The 18,813-nt window shown below is 39.3% G+C and overlaps 1 protein-coding gene across 2 annotated transcripts in view; it reads right to left on the minus strand.

Annotated features, from left to right (window-relative positions):
* Window positions 1–18,813, minus strand: part of DCLK1 (doublecortin like kinase 1) — a 357,223-nt gene that overhangs the window by 14,923 nt on the left and 323,487 nt on the right. For both annotated transcript variants that reach the window (XM_024230846.3, XM_009248563.4), the window contains one exon: window positions 7,219–7,332. In XM_024230846.3, the coding sequence (XP_024086614.2) occupies window positions 7,219–7,332 (114 nt within the window). The remainder of the gene's footprint in view (window positions 1–7,218; window positions 7,333–18,813) is intronic.

Raw genomic sequence — 18,813 nt, forward strand, 5'->3', positions numbered from 1 at the left:
TTATTAATTATTGTGTTTACTTGGGGCTTAGTTACCATCCATAATCCTACAAATTGAGTAATTTAATTTTCCAGAGGTTTTTGAAATTAGATGACTTTATATGTGTAATTTTTATAATACATATATGTACAACTATAATTAGACATACTTGATGCCTATTTTTAATTGTATATTAACTTTACACATGTATATCTGGTTAATATTCCTGACATTAGGAGACATATAATTTAAAAAGGGTGGAGCATGGTGTGATTTGATTTATATAAAGTACAAAACCAGCCAAAGCTAATTAATGTGGCTAGACTCTAGGGTCAGTGTTTACCCTTGAGGTGAAGTGACCCCTCCTGGAAGGGAGCCCCTGGGGTGCTAGGAATATTCTGTGCCTGATCTGGGTGCTGCCTACAGGGGCATGTTCGGTTTGTGAAAATTTATAGAGATGTGCATTCCTGATAGGTGCACTCTTCTGGAAGTATATATTCTTTCAGGTAAAAGTAAAAGATGGATGAATCCTCTTCTGTGTTACAAAGTCAAAAAAGAAGGATCTGCACAAAGGCAGATTATGATGAACTCGCCCTCCTCCCTCCAAAATAAAGTCAAAAATTAAGTTCTTTCTACATCTATAAGGCCAATTATGTAGGTAAATTAAATAAATGAATGTGCAACTCCTACATGCATTATAAATGGAGAAGACACAAATAGCCTTCTATGTCAAAATGACCTTAGAAAATTTTATTGAGCTTTGGGTGTTTTCTTGCTTTAAACAGATTTGGAAATGATCATGATTTTAGTATATCTGAATCATTTGTCAAGGTATGCCCCTTTCTGCTTTCCTATGTACTATGTTTTGAGTGTCTGATTACAGAAAAATAACCAGGAGTAACAATTGGGGCTAAAATCATATATATATATATATATATATATAAAATATATATATACACACACATATACATTATGTATTATATATATACTTTATATGTGCATATATACACACATACATATATATTTTAATTTTTTTGTAAAACTTTGCAGTCTAACCATGAAACAACACCAGGCAGCTACTGTCTTACTACAGATAGGCTCCATAGTTTGGAGAAAACAAATGCCAAAACCAGTGGAATTTTTTTTTTTTTTCAAACACTAAGACGTGGAGTGTTACCTGGAGATCATTTCAGAAACATTAAGGTGGAGAAAACAGGCTCCCTAGAATTTCTCAGAGTTCATTTCTCAAACCATCAAAAACCATCCTGCTTGTGGAGAACTTAAAGAGACACAAACAATGCCCCTTGAAGGAAATGCCAGGGCAGTTGACTGGAATAGAAAACGATTGGATAGAATTCTTAACCCAGTTTTAAAAAAATCGATACCTCCCATAATCCCTTTTGCTTGAGCAGATAAGCCGGCTAAATAATCTGACAGTTACAAAATATTGAAAAATAAATTCATGCAATAGCTAATACATAGAGGGATTTCCAGGGGGAAGAGGGAACAATAAAACAAAAACAAAACAAAAAGGTGGAGAATTTGAAAACACAAGCTTACCAACACACACAATGCATTCTATAGCCCATTGTACTTTGAGGCGCTTCTACTGCTAAGGTGTAAATGCATTGTTATCCATCTAATCAGGTCAAGGTTGGGCTTGATGACTTTAAAATGACAGTATATACTTCTATAGAACACACACTAGTGTGCTATTGTTCTTCCATTTGTTAAGGGACAGAAGAGCACTGGAAATCATTGTTTTAATTAGCAACAGCAGGAAAATGCTTTGGCATTAGCACTAAATATACTGTCCTTTTAACCATAAGGAAAATTGATACTGAGCATGTGCAATGGAAAGAAAGCTGGCAAATGTCAGTGTGAATAATGGGTGAAAAAAAGGAATGAGGGGGTGTGGCATCTCAATCAAGATTAAAATGAAACTGATAAAGCAGCATATGGACTGGATAACAAATCAAAAGCATGTTTATCCACCGAAGGAACTGGTTAATGGAGACTGCCAGCACGTTGCCATGGAAACACTGACTGTTGAGCTGCACCATCTCATACCTTATCCAATACATTCCTGGTTGCTGGTAGTAGTCCAAAGACCCTGATCTCTTGATGGTAAACCCGTGGTCCAGCTGAGCAGAGAGAAATGGGGCAACTCAGTGGATCAACATTGTGCTAAAGAATTAAGACTCCAGACCAAGCTGTTCTTCATTGATTCTATATGTATATATAGTTACGATGCCTCTTCTGCAGAGTAACTAGCTAATATCCTAAGTCTGCATACTGAAAACAAAAAGGCAGGAAATGACACCTCATGACTATTTTGGAGGCCAATTTGCTCAAATAGATCTAGTTCTTCAAACAAGTTTTTGAATGACCATTTTAATCATGTCCTCTCAATTTATATCAAAAGATATAAACACCTCTTCATATGCCATAGAATAGAAAATGCTTCACAATTCAATAAAGTACTGAAATGAGCATTAGCCACTTAAGAGAAAGCAGATTGGACCCCATAGAGTATTACCGCATAAGGCTTAAATTGAGGGCTTCATAACTATGAAATGAAAGAGGAAAAGAATCAGGTTTTGAAACCTCATCAATTACAGCAATTTAAATTTCTGAGTTAATCTTCAAAAGCAGAGCTACTCTTAAAGGTGAATCTTTTCTTTTCTTTTCCTTTTTATAAAAGGTATATGGTCTAATTAAAGGTGAATCTTAATTACATTTCTAAACTAAGAAGATAGAGTATAAAACAGTCAATAAATTTTCTCTATGAAAATATGGAAAGCGAAATAAAACAAAAAATAGTTTTCACTGTATATTAAAAATGCGTATGAACAGTTAAGTGCTTTTGATTAACACAAAGTACAATAAATAGAAGACAGGAGAAGTTCTCAAAGTTGTTCATCCTGGAATAAGATGTTAGCTTTTGGCTACCTGGGAATAAAAGATTCAATCCCCCAAACCTGACGAACACTAATTATGCTGTGTGCCTGCTTCCCCATTCTGCCCACGAGAGGATGCGACTTGGACACCTTTCTTCAGAGGGGCTCATGTGTTCTTTCAAATGCGTTACTGGTATGATGCTGATGACAGTTTCTACTTTTAAATTCACAAAGGCATTTCAAAAACATGCCAGGGCACCAGGCATTTAAACTAAAAACTGCTTGGAGGATTTAGTGTTCTGATTATAAACTAGGCTATCCAAGTGTTCATAAAATGCAATGTGAAGTTTTAATCTTTTTAAAAATGTGTGTTTCGTTTTATTGAGAAAAAAATCGAAGTATAGTTGCTCTCAGGAAGATGAAGGTGTATGCTTGGCCACAAAGACAGCTACTTAGTAATTAGCTTTCTATTGCCATCTACAGGCAAAGTGTCATATAACCAGGTCTCATTTTAGAACTAAGCTTCCCAGTGTCACAATTATATGCACGCTGATTAGTATGGATTTGTTCAATTAGACTGAAATGCTCTATTTGCATGAGCAAAATGCAAAAGAAGAACTTTAAAGCATTAGGAAAATTATTGGTTAAAATAATAAACAGTGTTAAATGAGGAAAAATAAATTGGAACTGACATCTTAGTCATCGGTTCTTCATCAAGCTGAGCAAATCTAATAATGCCTCTCTCTCTTCCCTCAGCTCTCAAAAAGTTCACCGTTAAAATGTCATCTCTAATTCATTTTATGTCTATAAATTGCATTTTAATAACCTTTTGTTTCCCTTTCTCTCTCTCTCCTTTTTTTAAATCCCCCAACACTGAGAAAGGCAGCAGAGGGACAATGGCATCTCTCTGAGAGGCACAGAATGCTGCAGTTCTAAGGAATGCAATGGCTTCCACCTAATCCCACAGCTTGACCTAATTCAGAGCACCTTTCCTCCTTCAGGAGGGTGTGTGATCCCTGTGAACCTCCAGCTGGTAATTACTGTCCTAGCCAACTCGAGGCCCTCTTGCAACCTTAATATAAAGTTATCATTTGTCCTTTCTTTGGTCTTAATAATGTAGGGAGTGTGAAGCCGAAGAAAAAAATGACAACATGAACAAAAAACACTACAGTTCAGAACATGAGTACATGTTAAACTATGCTTATATCATAAATTACACCTGTGAGAGAGGCTGCCGGTTATGACAGTATGCTTTTTTTCTTTTGTCATTCTAAGAAAGAAAAAGTGTCACAGATTCTCTTATGAGCATTGGTGATCCCCAGCAGGTAGTTTGGTTTCTAACTAAGGAGTGAGAAGTACTAGTTAAAAATTAATTATTTAATTGTTGATTCCCCAACAGCCACCAAACCACAAACTAACACTACATCCTAAATAATAATTTTTAAAAAATTATAAAGGGTGTATGTCATTCTAAAAAATTAGTCCCATGGTAAAGGCGGTTTAAAATACATTATTTTATAGCCTCTGGGGAGAGCATACATACCCAGGAAAATGCTGTTTGAATGAAATTTATGCTGAAATCAGTTTTTGTAAATCTATCAAATAGAAATCATCACTGTATTATATCAATTCCTGAACTTTTCATAATGTGAGCAAATTAATCATTATATTAAATTATTAAATTATCAAATAGTCTTTATAGAATATACCATTTATAAAAAATTTTTCTTCTACCTCCCACTTACTTTGCTTCATAGCAGAATAATCTTTCTTGGCAGTCATACTTTGGAATATTATTTAATGCCAGGATTTCTTTTTCTTGTGATAGTCCCCTGATAGTCAGCCTTTGCATTTTAAGAATGAAAAAATAGTTATGCAATGTAATTGGATGTATCCAGTGCTATTCTGAAAGTAACACAATGAAGGTGGCCAAAATAGCCAGTTTCTAATTCCCAGCCCCACACTGTGGCTACTGACCTCGGCCAGGTTCTTCTAGAAGGTAGAGATATTTATGAGGGAAAAGCATTCTGGAGAAGGTGCCTAAATGTACATAGTATGGTAGACCAGTTTCTCTTAAAACAATCTCTGAAATCTACATTGATATTCTCTTTTATGCTTGAAATATTAATGCTGATAGTTAACATATGAATTGTGCTATAGATCTGACAGGCATTTTTTAAGATATAGTTTTCTGAAACCAGCCAATTATTTTGAATCTGAATTAAGTTGATAATTATTAAAAAAAACAAACAAACAAACCTCTGCAGCGGTAAAGATTAAACAAGCGTGCAACCAATGCATAACTCAGCATTACACAGCCCACTTTACAATTTGTAAGTATATTACCAGTTTGTGCAGTTTCCATGGAAACCGTGTTAGTGATGAATTGAGAAACTTGCATTCAAAATTGCATTCAAAGTGGTCCAATCATGACATTTAGGAAAAAAAAATAGTGGATCTTTGATCTTCAAATACTAATGAGTGTTTTAAGATCCACCTAGATGAGGTTTTAATGAATTCATTGGATAACGCTTTAGAATTCATCCAACTTTGATTAAAATAGGATTTCCCCTCAAATATGTGTTGTTTATCAATTGGAAAATTGCCCTGACGTTCCTGCCCTTAGTCATTGTAAGACTCCTAGAATACTGTGAACAAACCAATATTGAGCAACCAAGGCAAACTTAACCAAAGACTGATTAAAATAAAAGACCAGGAAAAAAAAAAAAAGAAAACAAAAGCAAAATGACAGAGGTGGAAAAGGCACTCTCTCTAGCAGCTGTAAGCCCTTAGCAGGAGAAAAACAGTCCCTTTCATGGACAAGCGTGCTGGCAGTCCATTCCAAAAGAAAACTGTGGAATCAAATGTTTGGAATAGACATACATCTTGAACGAACAATGGAAACAGAGTATAGAACGTCTGGTTTAGTAGAGAATCACTATGAGATTGTTGCTTTCAAAACTTACTGACTGAATATCAGCTCAGAACAAAGAACACTGATCATCTATGGAAGATGTAGAGGCTAATTTACTTCTACATTGAATTTTCTTAGAAAGAATTAAAGATAGAGGGCAAGAACAACTTGAAATTTTAAAACTTCAGCAGCACTGAGGAACATCTGGAAGAGTAGGCATTCCCTTTCACTTTACACATGTGCCAGTTGCTCACACGCATGTAAATCACTATTGAAAGGGTTCAATCAAGAAACATGAAATGCAAACAGTACGAGGGTGTGTATGCATGCATTTGTACCATTTGCAAATTCTGGAACCTCATATCAAATATTTAGTAACCCAGATCTGGGATTGGTGGCATCAAACAGATCACTTGTTTATCTTCAGTTTTTTTTTAGAGCTCTCGCGCAACCAAAAAAGAAAAAAAAGAAAGAAACCAAAAACACCCAGAGAAGTCGTTAAATATTCAGTACTGCTCATGAGTGAGAGGTGCTGTTTAATAGCATAAATACTTTTGAAAAAGTCCACATCATAGTGTCTTAAATTCTTTGTTTGGAGAAGAAAAACAGCTCAAGTGATTTTCAGATTGAATATGCTATTAAAATTTACATACTCTGAAAAAAAGAGGAAATTATTAAAAACTCAAGTAATTGGAACTTGAATATATTTACTCTAGAATATGACACCAGGAAGTATGAGGTTTCATTATTCCTCGGCCCAATTTAATCTTTGCCTAGAGCTGCGATCAAATTGCATGTAGTGTATGTCTGCATGTATAGAACAGAAAAGAAAGGCCTTGTGCAGCCGCATCAATAAAATAGTAAATGTTAAAAGACTTTCAACTTTAAGAACAGAAATTTCTAAGGAGCAAGACATCGTGACTTCGTTGGGTGTTCACAGTAATTCAATTTCACTGAAAATCTCACTGCGTAGCTTTCTGCTATGCTTTGACTTTAATTTACGTCTAGTATCAAGATCTATAGTGTTCCAAGCTCTCCCTGCAATGTTGTCTCTCTCAGCTTCCCTTTCCTTTCTAGGTCCTAGCAAAAGGACACTATGAACTCTTTTTCTTAGAGCCAAGAAGTTTGCATTGGCACAGAGTCCAGCATGGGGGAGGTTTTCAGTTTTAAATAAATAAATCATAAAATTAATATATACTGCAAGACACCCTGGAGGTGTTGGATAATGATGTGACGCCCAGGGAAATGATCTGCAGAAACACATAATATATATAAGTCCCATACCTCCTCTAGTGCATTAAGTGGCTGAGCTGTCTAAAGAAATGACCCATTCTGCTGTCTCTGACTGGAGAATCTCCTGAGTAATGCCTGTCTCTTAGGTGGGTTGCTTTAAAAAAGTTATAGGTGGATATTTCAGATGCTTACTGCTATGACAGAAACTCCAGCTGCCGTGCTATTCGGCTTGGGGCCTGTGTTGAAATGCTTCTTTATCTTTCCAGCTACTGACAGCTGATGTTCATTTTCTGGGAGGCCATCATCCTGGAGAAAAAGAAATAAAGAGAAGAGAAAAAGAAAGAAAATGAGATAAATGAAAAATGAAGGCCAAATCTTCTAGTCACAGGCAGTGATCTTAGAATTCATAAGATGTCAGAAATAAACCAACCAATGTCTACTCATTAAACACTATTGTTGGAAGTACTGCTCCAAGGTCTCATTCATTTCCACATCCGCTCTAAAATTAATTTGCTTTGTGTCATCTGACCCTCAGAGATTTGTCTCTAAATTAAAAAAAAATTATTTCTCTTTTTGGTTTCTAATAAAATCTATTCCAACCACGGCTCTAGGAACATGTCAAAGAGCAAGTTAATCTAGATGACCAGAAAAAAAAATTCAATGTGAACATCTTCTTTTTAATTTTTTTTTTTCTTCTTAACCCATCATTTAGACCCAAAGCCAAGGGTCTTGGATGGCAAGCTTGGGCTTCTGCATGGCCCATAAATAAACTTGGGCTGTTCCACAGTTACTCATTTGGCCATTCTAAAATTCCAGGCAGCCTTCCAGGCAGAAAGATCTTCCTTAAATTTCAAGTCTTTCTTTCTTGCTGCCTTCAAATCATCTGTTATTATGATGTAATTTATATTGGAGCTTATTTTAACCAAGGTCTCTATTCTCTGCTGGAGCCATCTATGACTGAGGCTGGACACATGGTTCTCTTGTACTAAATATTGTTAGAATCACAATAACCAAGGTCATAAGTATGTGCCACCACTTACTAGAGTTCATGATGAAAAGGCTGCAGGATCCTTCAAGGCAGAGACTGTGTTTTGCTCACTATAGAATCTCCAGGTCTTAGCATAGTGCCTTGGCACATATTAGATGCTCAATTGTGGAATAAATGAATGAACAGATAATAGAGTGTTTGTAACTCACTGCTAAAAAGAAACTCCTGGCAATCACTTCGATGCCATTTATTATTTTTCTTTTCTTCTTCCTCTCCATCATTTTGCAGGTAATTTTTTGGTTCCATCCAGGAAAATAAGTCTTCTGCTTCTCAAGCATAATGTGCTGGCTCCTTTTGCACGAGCTGGTCCCTCCACATGGCATTTGCTTTTTCTTTCAGCATTTGGGCATTCACTTATGCAACAGACATTAACTGCATGCCTACATGGACCAGGCACTACAGTAGGTGGGGGAGAAATGATGGCGAGCAAAGACAGCATGGGCCCTGCTCTCCTAGACCCTCTGCTCCATTTCTTTTCTTTATAACTTGGGTCTAACTGGCCTGTTCCAAGGCATTTATCCCCAAGTTAAGCACAATCTATTCTAATGGCTTTACTGGAAACCCCCAGTGCTTTTTCGTTATATCAACTTGCACTATTTCTATTTTTTGGTGTTAGAAACAAGGTGAAATTCCAGTAGAGTGGGGATGTTACTTGGGGAGGGAACAGAAGCAGGGCCACATGAAGTGCCGACCTTGTCAAAGGCTATGTTAGGAATAGCAGAGTGTGGGAGGAAGATGTGATCTCTGTCCACCAGAACCTTGCAGGCTAATTGGGAGACAAAACATGCACACACTATGTAAAATCATGAAACAGGCCAACAAGATAAAAAGGAGCTGTTACAAGACTGCATGGCTGGATGGCTCAGCTAGATTCACCAAATAAGTTCAGAGGAGAAAGGGCATATTTTCTGGGGTGAACAGTTACAGCTGACTTCATGAGGGATATGGGACTTGACCTGGCCCTTAATGATGGAGAGTGTGTTGACAGGCAGAGAGGAGGTACGGTGATATTTGGTGTGCAGTGTGTGCAAGTGGGAAACCACAAAGTCATGTCTGCCAAACAAGAAGTCAAACAGTTTGTCTCTAGTTAAGTTTATGTGCCACGGCAATGGCAGAGAAAGCTGAAAAAACAGGAGAAGATTGGCCATAAATGAATACCCAAAAGATCCCAGAATTGAAGCCTTCATCTCCATTGGGAATAGAGCTTTTTAATAAGAGGACTGTAAGTTTAAGAAATGTGAAGGACTACTTTCCCTTTACTATTTTTATAGTACATTATCCAGCTCTTGGTTCACTCTACAAGTGAAAGAGAAATCAGATGATAATTACAAAGAATTAGGATTATGCATCCAGAGTTCTAAACACAAGGGTGAATTGAATCGTGTATGTAAAAAATGTTTTTATTAATATGGTGAATGAGGCCAAGTGCAGTGGCTCCTATCTGTAATCCCAGCACTTTGGGAGGCCGAGGCAGGTGGATCACCTGAGGTCGGGAGTTCGAGACCAGCCTGACCAACATGGAGAAACCCCAACTCTACTAAAAATACAAAATTAGCTGGGCATGGTGGTGCATGCTTGTAGTCCCAGCTCCAGCTACTCAGGAGGCTGAGACGGGAGAATAGCTTGAGCCCGGAGGCAGAGTTTGCAGTGAGCCAAGACTGCGCCATTGCACTCCAGCCTGGGCAACAAAAGCGAAACTCCGTCTCGAAAAAACAAAACAAAACAGAAAACCAACAACTGGTGAATGAAACAAAAGGCCCCTGGAATTTAAGTTGGACAATAGCGTTTGGGATCTAAGTTAGAATTTTTGAGAGTTTTTCAACATTTGGCAAGGGATAAAATGATACTGAAAGTCTTCTGAATATTAGTATCATGCCTTGGCAGAGTGTCGGGTTCTGTCAGAATGAAAGGGGCCACCTTGGGTGCCCTACTGGCCTCACCCCCAAGATTACACATGCACTTCTTACCATCTCTTTGTAGAGTTCCAGGCTACCTTGGGCAAAGTGATCAAATGAGCTTTCAGTGATGAGATACTTTGAAAAACATGATTGTGGAGAAGGTTGAGGAAAGGTCTTTCTTTTTAGGATGAAAGAAACTTGAGCATATTTGTGGTCTTAGGATAAGAAGCTAGTGAAAAGGGAGAGTTGAAAGATAGGAGAAGGGCAAGGTAGGGACGGAGGGTAGAAATGAAGTGGTTTGCCTTGGGGAGGTATAGGTTTACCTCTTTCTCTGAGGCAAAGATGAAACAGAGAATGAGCAGAGGTGCGGGGAAGGGAAGTTAGAAGAGCATGGCAGGGCGAGGAAGGTGACACAAGTGTTAACTGCTGCTTACATGTATGATCTCTTCCCTCCTCAAACTTCCGTCCACTTATTAGTCCCATTTTGAACATAGGCAAAATGATGTTCAGCAAGGTGAAATCATTTGCTCAGCGTCACACAGCTAGAAAGTGGTTGAGTCAGCATCGAACCAGGCCTGAAACTCTGTTCTTTTTCCCACACCAGGTTGCATCAATTGAGGATGCTCACTAGCATGGCATCAGCTACAAAAGGGCTGCTTAACTGCTAAATGGAAATACTCAGTGAATCATCTTTTCCATGATGAAAGTGGCACAGTGGTGAGGGGGAAGGGGAATTGAATTAGGGGCCAAACAAACCAGAAAATATTTGGACACGACAATGGAGCCTGGGAATCATCTGGTGGTCAATAAAAGAGACGATGAGCATTTCAGGGACCCAGTGGAACACAGTTAGAAATTCTCTGTCAAGTGGAGAGTGGGTGTCCACTAATCTGGGATGTATCAACGTGACCTATTAGGGCCGGGACTCTAGGATCCTATATGCAGCAAGCAGTGCAGCAAGGCCTGGCTGACACTGGGCAGAATAAAGTTGCACGGAGCCAACAGCATTGCCCTATGATCGGCACAGGCTGTGTTTACCAGCCTAGGTGTAAATATGGGGAAAGATAGCTGGGTTTTCATAAGAGCAGCCCCTATTTAACTTACTGAGAAAGATTCAGCTCTTGCTGAATAACCCCACCTTCTTTTCACTCCCCACCATTGGCATCTTTTCAGAAACTTGCCTTCACCTGGCTTTCCCCCCACTGCTAGTTCTTGAGCAGGAGTTTGCTCTCTATCCACCTCACAGTGGATTTCCTTATCATTTCCCAGCCCTGTCCTGGTCCTAATCTCCTGTCAAGGTTCCTAGCAACTCTTTCAGATACTGGGCCCTGGAGGTGAAGGCCTCCAGCTTTAAATTCCAGTGAAGGTTTGAGCTTCCCTTGGGTTATTAGTTCACACTGAAGCAATGCAAGTAGCGAAACAAGTTGTCAGAGAGGCTTTTGACTTCATAAATTTTAAAACGTTCCAGGATTTTTTTCCAATGAAATAAGGTGTCTCAGCTGGAGTAGGTAAAACACATACATGTACACACACACACACACACACACACCCCATGACAATGAAAAAGTCTGCAGTGTTTTTATATAAATTTTGAAGGTTTTCAGCATAATTGGATAAAAAGACTTAAACAATTGGCTTTGCAGGGATCTAATCTGTACCTGCACCATACAGATGGATGATAGAGATTTAGCTAACTTACTGTCATGCATCAATAAAATAAATAGGGAAGTTAAAAACATACATTTATATATATACATCTTTATCATCATTATTCAGAATAGATTATGTGCCAAAAATGTGCTATGAATTTTCTAAACGTGACAAATCTGGCAGTATTTTACAAATAGTTATAGTATTATTACCATACGTTCTGGTTTGGTGGTAGTTTCTGAAGTTCGACACAGGCTGGTTGTGGTTTGAGGTTAGTAGTTTTTGATTTAGAAATTCCCATCCACCACTTGGCAGAGCATTGCAACTGACACGAACAAAATTAGTTTGCAAAATGGAAAATGAACTCTCACCACTGTCCATAGGAGACCTGGCCTCCTGGTCTCCATTTCTCTAGGGGTTACTGGGGAAGAGCTGTGGGGAGGCTTGTGGGGGAACGGATGTGAAGTCACTTTGTAATGTAGAATTCCTCGCTTTCCTCTGGGAAACCATTTCAGGCGTCATGCTTTAGAAAATTCTCATCCCCTTGTGGATTTTTGGGTTTGAATCATGGATCTGGTTTGCAGTCTATTCATTGCCAGACTCTATTATTAATATCTGTAAACTCAGGAGAAGCATGGCAGTCTTGAGTAGTTTACTGCTAGAATATTCCCACTTAGTTTTAAACCATTCCAAGGTCATTAAAGGACTCTTCAATAGCAGTTCCGCTGCTCCTCCCAGTGTGCTTGACTCCTGTTAACTGTCCCCACCTGCACGGCACCCCCAGTCCCCTTGACTCTCTTCAGTATGGCCCTATGATTCTCTGTCTACAATTCACACTGCACTTTGGGAGAAAATGTAAGGCAGGTTAAGATTTATCTTAGAGCAAGGACAGGATAAAATGCCCATATGGAAACTGCAATTCCACATCATCATTTAAAATTTATGAATATAAATAAGTGGTTTTATATATTATTACAGTGTCATTGGGCTTCACTTAACTGCTAACAAATTCTACCAGCACAATAAGAGGAATGTTTACATTTTTGTGTGTGTGGGTAGGGCTGATTTTTATTAGTCAACATGGAATATCTTGGGAGATTATCCAGGCTTCTATTTTTTCTTCTTTCTCTTGTTCTTTTTTTCCTTTTGGATATCTGGACTTAGCAGAATCTTTTCAAAAGAGTCTGTAGGTGGGATATAGGAGGTAAACTAAAGTGTAAAGGCCAGGAAAGTGATAGAAAGTCTTGAATTGGCTAAATAACTATACTTGATTTTTTTAAACCAGTCTGTTCTGCTAGCACAAAAGTTCTTGAACTTCGTTTCTTGTTATAATCACCTGTGAGCTTTTAAAAGTCCTGATACCACAAAGCCAGTGCAAACCAATTAAATCAGAATGTCTGGGGGCAAAACCCAGGCATCAGACCTGTGTTAGAGGCTCCAGTGGGCTTCAGGCTAGACTCTTTTGAGCCTCAGTTTTTTTTTTTTTGTTCTTGAGACAGAGTTTCGCTCTTGTTGCCCAGGCTAGAGTGCAATGGCAGGATCTTGGCTCACTGCAACCTCCGCCTCCCAGGTTCAAGCGATTCTCCTGCCTCAGCCTCCCGAGTAGCTGGGATTACAGGCATGTGCCACCATGCCCGGCTAATTTTGTATTTCTAGTAGAGACGAGGTTTCTCCGTGTTGGCCAGGCTGGTCTCGAACTCCCGACCTCAGGTGATCTGCCCGCCTCGGCCTCCCAAAGTGCTGGGATTACAGGCATGAGCCACTGCGCCTGGCCCTCAGTTTTTTTTAATCTGTTAAATTGGCAAAATAATTTGATGTAAAACATAGATTCATAAAATTATACCATCCTAGAGTAACAGAAGAATAACTCGGGATAAAGTAGATGAACATTTTGAAAATAAAAATGGAATGACAGCAATATATTTAAAATATCACAATGATGATAATTTGATCCTAATTATATATAAGAATTTTTTTCTGGAAATGTCAATTCTGTTTATGAACTTATCATGAACCTACATTTTCTATCAATAAAGCATCATTTGTGGGGAAAGTGACTCAACCCTCTTTCCAATTCCTGGAAAGGTCAAGATATATTATTGCCTATTTTATTCTTATATTATAATAAATGTGCCTAAATCATATTGTTCTCCACTAGATGGGTAATAGGGTAAAGAAACGTAGTTGGGATAATTTTGTTGGTATTTTGTAACTACATTAAACAAAGTAGCTGTGATGCTGGAGAAAGTAACAGAGCTGGTAATACATATATTATCTATCTGGATCTGTGACACACAAACAGGATCATGTTGGGGGATGACAGTCTTTCTTCCTTAATCAAGCTTCTCATTCACCAATATTAATCACAATTTGCATTTCATCAGCACATAGCAATGGATGAAACAGTTGTCATCTGGCTCAGACTCAAATTCACCAAATATTTGCTAAGTACCTACAAGGTGCTAGGACTTAAGATTGCCCTCTCAGACTCTTTAACTATATGATCCTTTTCCCATCCTTATAGCAAGTGGAGAGGAGAATCCTATTTTCTCCATTTCACAGATAGGAAAACAGGTTTGAAGGAGAGAAAAGACTTGCCCAAGGTCACACAGGTGAGTGAGCTGATGCTCCTCCCGTGGGTCTACATTCCTCTTCCAGACATGTGGCTGCTTACTGACGATGGCTTTGTTCATGTGGCTCATTGGAACCATCCACAGAGAGGCCTCGCTCATGACTCTTTCAACAACAGAGCAAAGGGCAAGAATACGGCAGAGCACGGTGGGATTCGGACCCAGGACGTGTGAAAAATAAAGGTGAACTTAGAGGAAGCTCCTGGATGAGGCTAAAACAAGTGACTTTTGCCGAGTAGGTTTTCCTTTCTGCTGCCCTATGCTCTACTCTCTGTTTTATATAAGTCTACCTTTCCTTTTTCTTTCTTTCTTTTTGTTTGTTTGTTTCTTGAGACAGAGTCTCCCTCCGTCACCCAGGCTGGAGTGCAGTGGCTCAAACTTGGCTCACGGCAACCTCTGCCCCCAGGTTCGAGCCATCCTCATTCCTCAGCCTCCCCAGTAGCTGGGATTACAGGCACCCACCACCATGCTGGGCTAATTTTTTTTTTTTTTTTTTTTTTAGTAGAGGTGTGGCTTCACTATGTTGGCCAGGCTGGTCTTGAACTCCTGGCCTCAAGTGATCCACCTGCCACGGCCTCCCAGAGTGCTGGGGTTACAGGCATGAACCACTGCACCCAGCCAAGACTGCCTTTTCAATTCCAAGTACGCCAAGTAAAAAAGTCATGGAATAAGCAATAGAGAAAATTAGAACTAATGAGAGCAAAGAAAGAGCTTTTTGACAACGTCCTTAGGGTTCACATAATTATTAGTACTTTTCTCCCCTCTTCTCTCCTTTGTGGTAATCAGATATAATTTGATTGCCAAATGCAAAATGTCTTACTAAACGGATATTCTTTGAAATCCCTAATTTATTTATTTCTTTTGCTTGGCCATTCATTTGTTGTACTTGGAGACGTCAACAAATGCTAAATGCTGATTGTGAAAGCTTACTTTTAACAATTGATTATTTTCAGATGAAGAAAAATTCCGTTTTCTGATTTAGTTACTTCATAAAGATGATTTCAAAAGTTAAGCACTCACTTAATCGAGTCTTTAAAAAGCTTTTATTAAAACCATTTTTTTTTTTAGGATGGTAAGTCTGTTTGAATTACAGAAAGGGTATTTTTTTTTAGTTTTTGATCGCCCAGATGATTACTTAAATTCTCTCCTTGCTTTTAGAAAATGCCTTTAGGAAATCTGAGAGGAAAAACTGAAATGGACAGCAGAAGTCTAAGATCCAGAGGGAGCCATGGAACATAATTATCAGCAAAGTGGGACCATGTGTAAAACTGCACAAAACCAGGCAGAAGAGGCAGCAAGTTACTGCTGAGACATGTATATATTGCCATAATGAGCAACCTATTTTTTCACTGGTAACAGCCAGAAGCCTTCTTAATTTTGTTTCTTTACCACAGTTGAGTTGGGATATTATTAATATAGGGCCATTTGGTCTGGGATCAGGGGAACATTCATGCTGTTCCCAACAGCATTCCAGACCCCTCATGTATATAAACAAATTTGCTCACATTTACAAAGTTATCTTCTAGCAAACATGCACATTCTGCTGGAACTGACTGTCAGATATCTTCTTCCTAGTCTTCTCCAGGATTGAGCTCTGGCACCTCCTTCTCTGGGCTCTGGGAAGTCTCCCCACAGAGCAGACTGGGATAGCCGTTCTCACTACCCTGGAACTGTCTGGTTGTATCAGACTTTGTTCCTAGAAGGCAGGGCTGGCACACAGTGTCTCTCTGATAAAAATGTATTTAGGAATCTCTACATATAATTTTTTTAAAAAATTACTCAGTTGTGGTGGTGTACATCTGGGGTTCCAGCTACTTGGGAGGCTGAGGCGGGAGGATTGCCTGAGCCCAGGAGGTCGAGGCTGCAGTGAGCCATGATTGAGCCACCGCATTCCAGCCTGGGTGACAGAGTGAGACCCTGTCTCAAAAAAAAAAAAAAGTAAAATGATTATTTGTCATCTATGAATATCTTTCCTCTGTGGCTCTTCAGGAGCCTTTTAAGGCCACGTGTCAAATTCAGATTGTCTAGTTTCTTCTGTGTGGTCACCCTGTCTCAGTTTCTCCAGAGCTAATATGCAATTTGACAATTTATGGATGGTGGGCTTTTATTTTTTTTCTTTGAAATTTAAAGAAAAAATTTATTGAAGATCTGGAAAACAATTCCTAAAAGATCAACTTTTCCAGAAAACTAGCTACACAATGCATTACGTCTATCACGTTAAAACGTGCATTAGACACAAATACAAAAACCATGAAACAAGCCACCATTCTTCAACAATTTGAGCAAAGATAAAATGCCTAAGTAACAACAAGGATGACTTGCAAAGGATGGGCTCTTTAAGCATCATTTAAAAAAAGTAGCACAAATGGATGAGTGTGTTCAGGTATATACGCTGAATTGAACCTTTGGCACTAGGAATCAGAGCATTTTGCCATATAGCATTAACACGTGGATCAGTCAGAACCAACCACTGCCACCCAGAGAGCCTGCAGCTGGCTTGTGCCTCTTCCTCCCTGCACAGCTAAGAAAAAGGTACCATGATCTGGGTAAGTGAGTTTGGAAAGGTTGCTGACTTGTATTAGCAATCATTACAGTGATGACAATGTCCATATTGTACCTACCTGTTTACAACATTACCGTGTTTTCATGTGTAACAAAGGGTGGGGTAGATGTAATGTGGTGCATGGGACTTTAAAACACCTGGGCTGAAAGTGAGGATATCTGGCTGCAAATTCTGGCTCAACTGCAAGCTTGGCTACTTTGAGAAAATCACCCTGCATAGCCTTAGTCTCCTCGTCTGTAAAATGGGTCCAATAATCCCCATCCTGCTTATCTCGTAGGCTTGTTATGAGGCTCAAGTAAGATGCTTCCTAATCTTTTCAGCTTCACAGAAAAGGATAACTTTTGCTTAGCACCCTGGGGTGAATGCAGATGTTGTTGAGGCTGGAAGTGACCACTCCTGGATACTGGCTGTACAGCCCCCTGTCCCTAGGGCCGTGGGGATTACTATTTTTGCATGTCTGTACACCAGTTAGAAAACTCTGCTATATAAGAAGCCTTAAAATAAACCTCAGTGTAGAGCTCTACATGCTCATTTTCATGTCTATTCTCCTGTTATTTGTATATAACCTCCCAGCGGAACGTGAAGAATCACATTCAGACATGTAGAATGCTGGAATCTAGACCTATGGCCATCTAGTGGCACAACATGAATGAGATCCCAAGTTCTTGTCCCCCCATATGTAGTCACCGGACACATTGACTGTGCTTTCAATCATGCCTTGACCTCAAGCTTTTGTTGTTTTGGAAAACAAAACAAACAAATCACTTGACTACTCACCAAGGTGACAATTTAGAGAAATGGAACATTTTGTGGCCTTCAGTGTACAGCCAGATGATTCAGTGCAGTAGGGAGGCTGGTAAAATTTATATCAATGAGCTGACAATTCTATGATTGTCCACCTCTACGACCATGTCTATATATATATTCAAGCCTATATCTGTCTTCTATTCTGGCAGTAGGAACCATTAGACTTAGTGTTGGAGCTTCCCTATCTGGCAGTGGGGATTACCATAGAAACTAGATTACAAAGTTACAGTGTTGTTGGGAAGAACACAGTAAGTACGAACACAACACAGTTAAGGTATATAAGATGCTTAAAATACTTCTGGCAGACTCTAGAAGTTAAGCATTCTATCCGTATTAACTATGAGCATTATTATTATTATTATTATTATTTGAGACAGAGTCTTGCTCTGTCCCCCAGGCTGGAGTGCAGTGGTGCAATCTCTGCTCATTGCAGCCTCCACCTCCCAGGTTCAAGCGATTCTACTGCCTCAGCCTCCAGAGTAGCTGGGATTACAGGTGCATACCACCATGCCTAGCTAATTTTTTTTGTTTTTAATAGAGACGGGGTTTAGCCATGTTGGCCAGGCTGGTCTCAAACTCCTAACCTCAAGTGACCTGCCCACCTTGGGCTGCCAAAGTACTGGGATTACAGGCATGAGTCACTGTGCCCAGCCTATTATTATTATTTTTTGAGATGGAGTCTCACTTTTTTGTCCAGATTGGAGTATAGTGGCACAGTCTCAGCTCACTGCAGCCTCCGCCTGCTGGGTTCAAGTTATTCTCGTGCCTTAGCCTCCTGAGTAGCTGGGATTACAGGTGCGCACCACCACACCCAGTTAATTTTTGTATTTTTAGTAGAGACGGGGTTTCACCATGTTGACCAGGCTGGTCTCAAACTCCTGGCTTCAAGCGATCTGCCCGCCTCAGCCTCCCAAAGTGCTGGGATTACAGGCGTGAGCCACTGCACCCAGCCAACTACGAGTATTATTAATCAAAACAAATTTTACCCATCGGTTGTAGAGAAATACAGAATTAAAAAATAATGACTCTGCTCTGGAGAATTCCTTCATAGTTAATGAAATATCATTAGACCCGTGTACTCAAAGAACAGCCACAGAGGCAGCATCGGGGAGATTTTAGAAATGCAGAGCCTCCAATCTACGTGTTCGAATCTGCATTTTAATAGGCTCTCCAGGTGATTGGTGAGCACAT

Source organism: Pongo abelii, chromosome 14, assembly GCF_028885655.2.
Source record: "Pongo abelii isolate AG06213 chromosome 14, NHGRI_mPonAbe1-v2.0_pri, whole genome shotgun sequence".
Taxonomy (NCBI): domain Eukaryota; kingdom Metazoa; phylum Chordata; class Mammalia; order Primates; family Hominidae; genus Pongo; species Pongo abelii.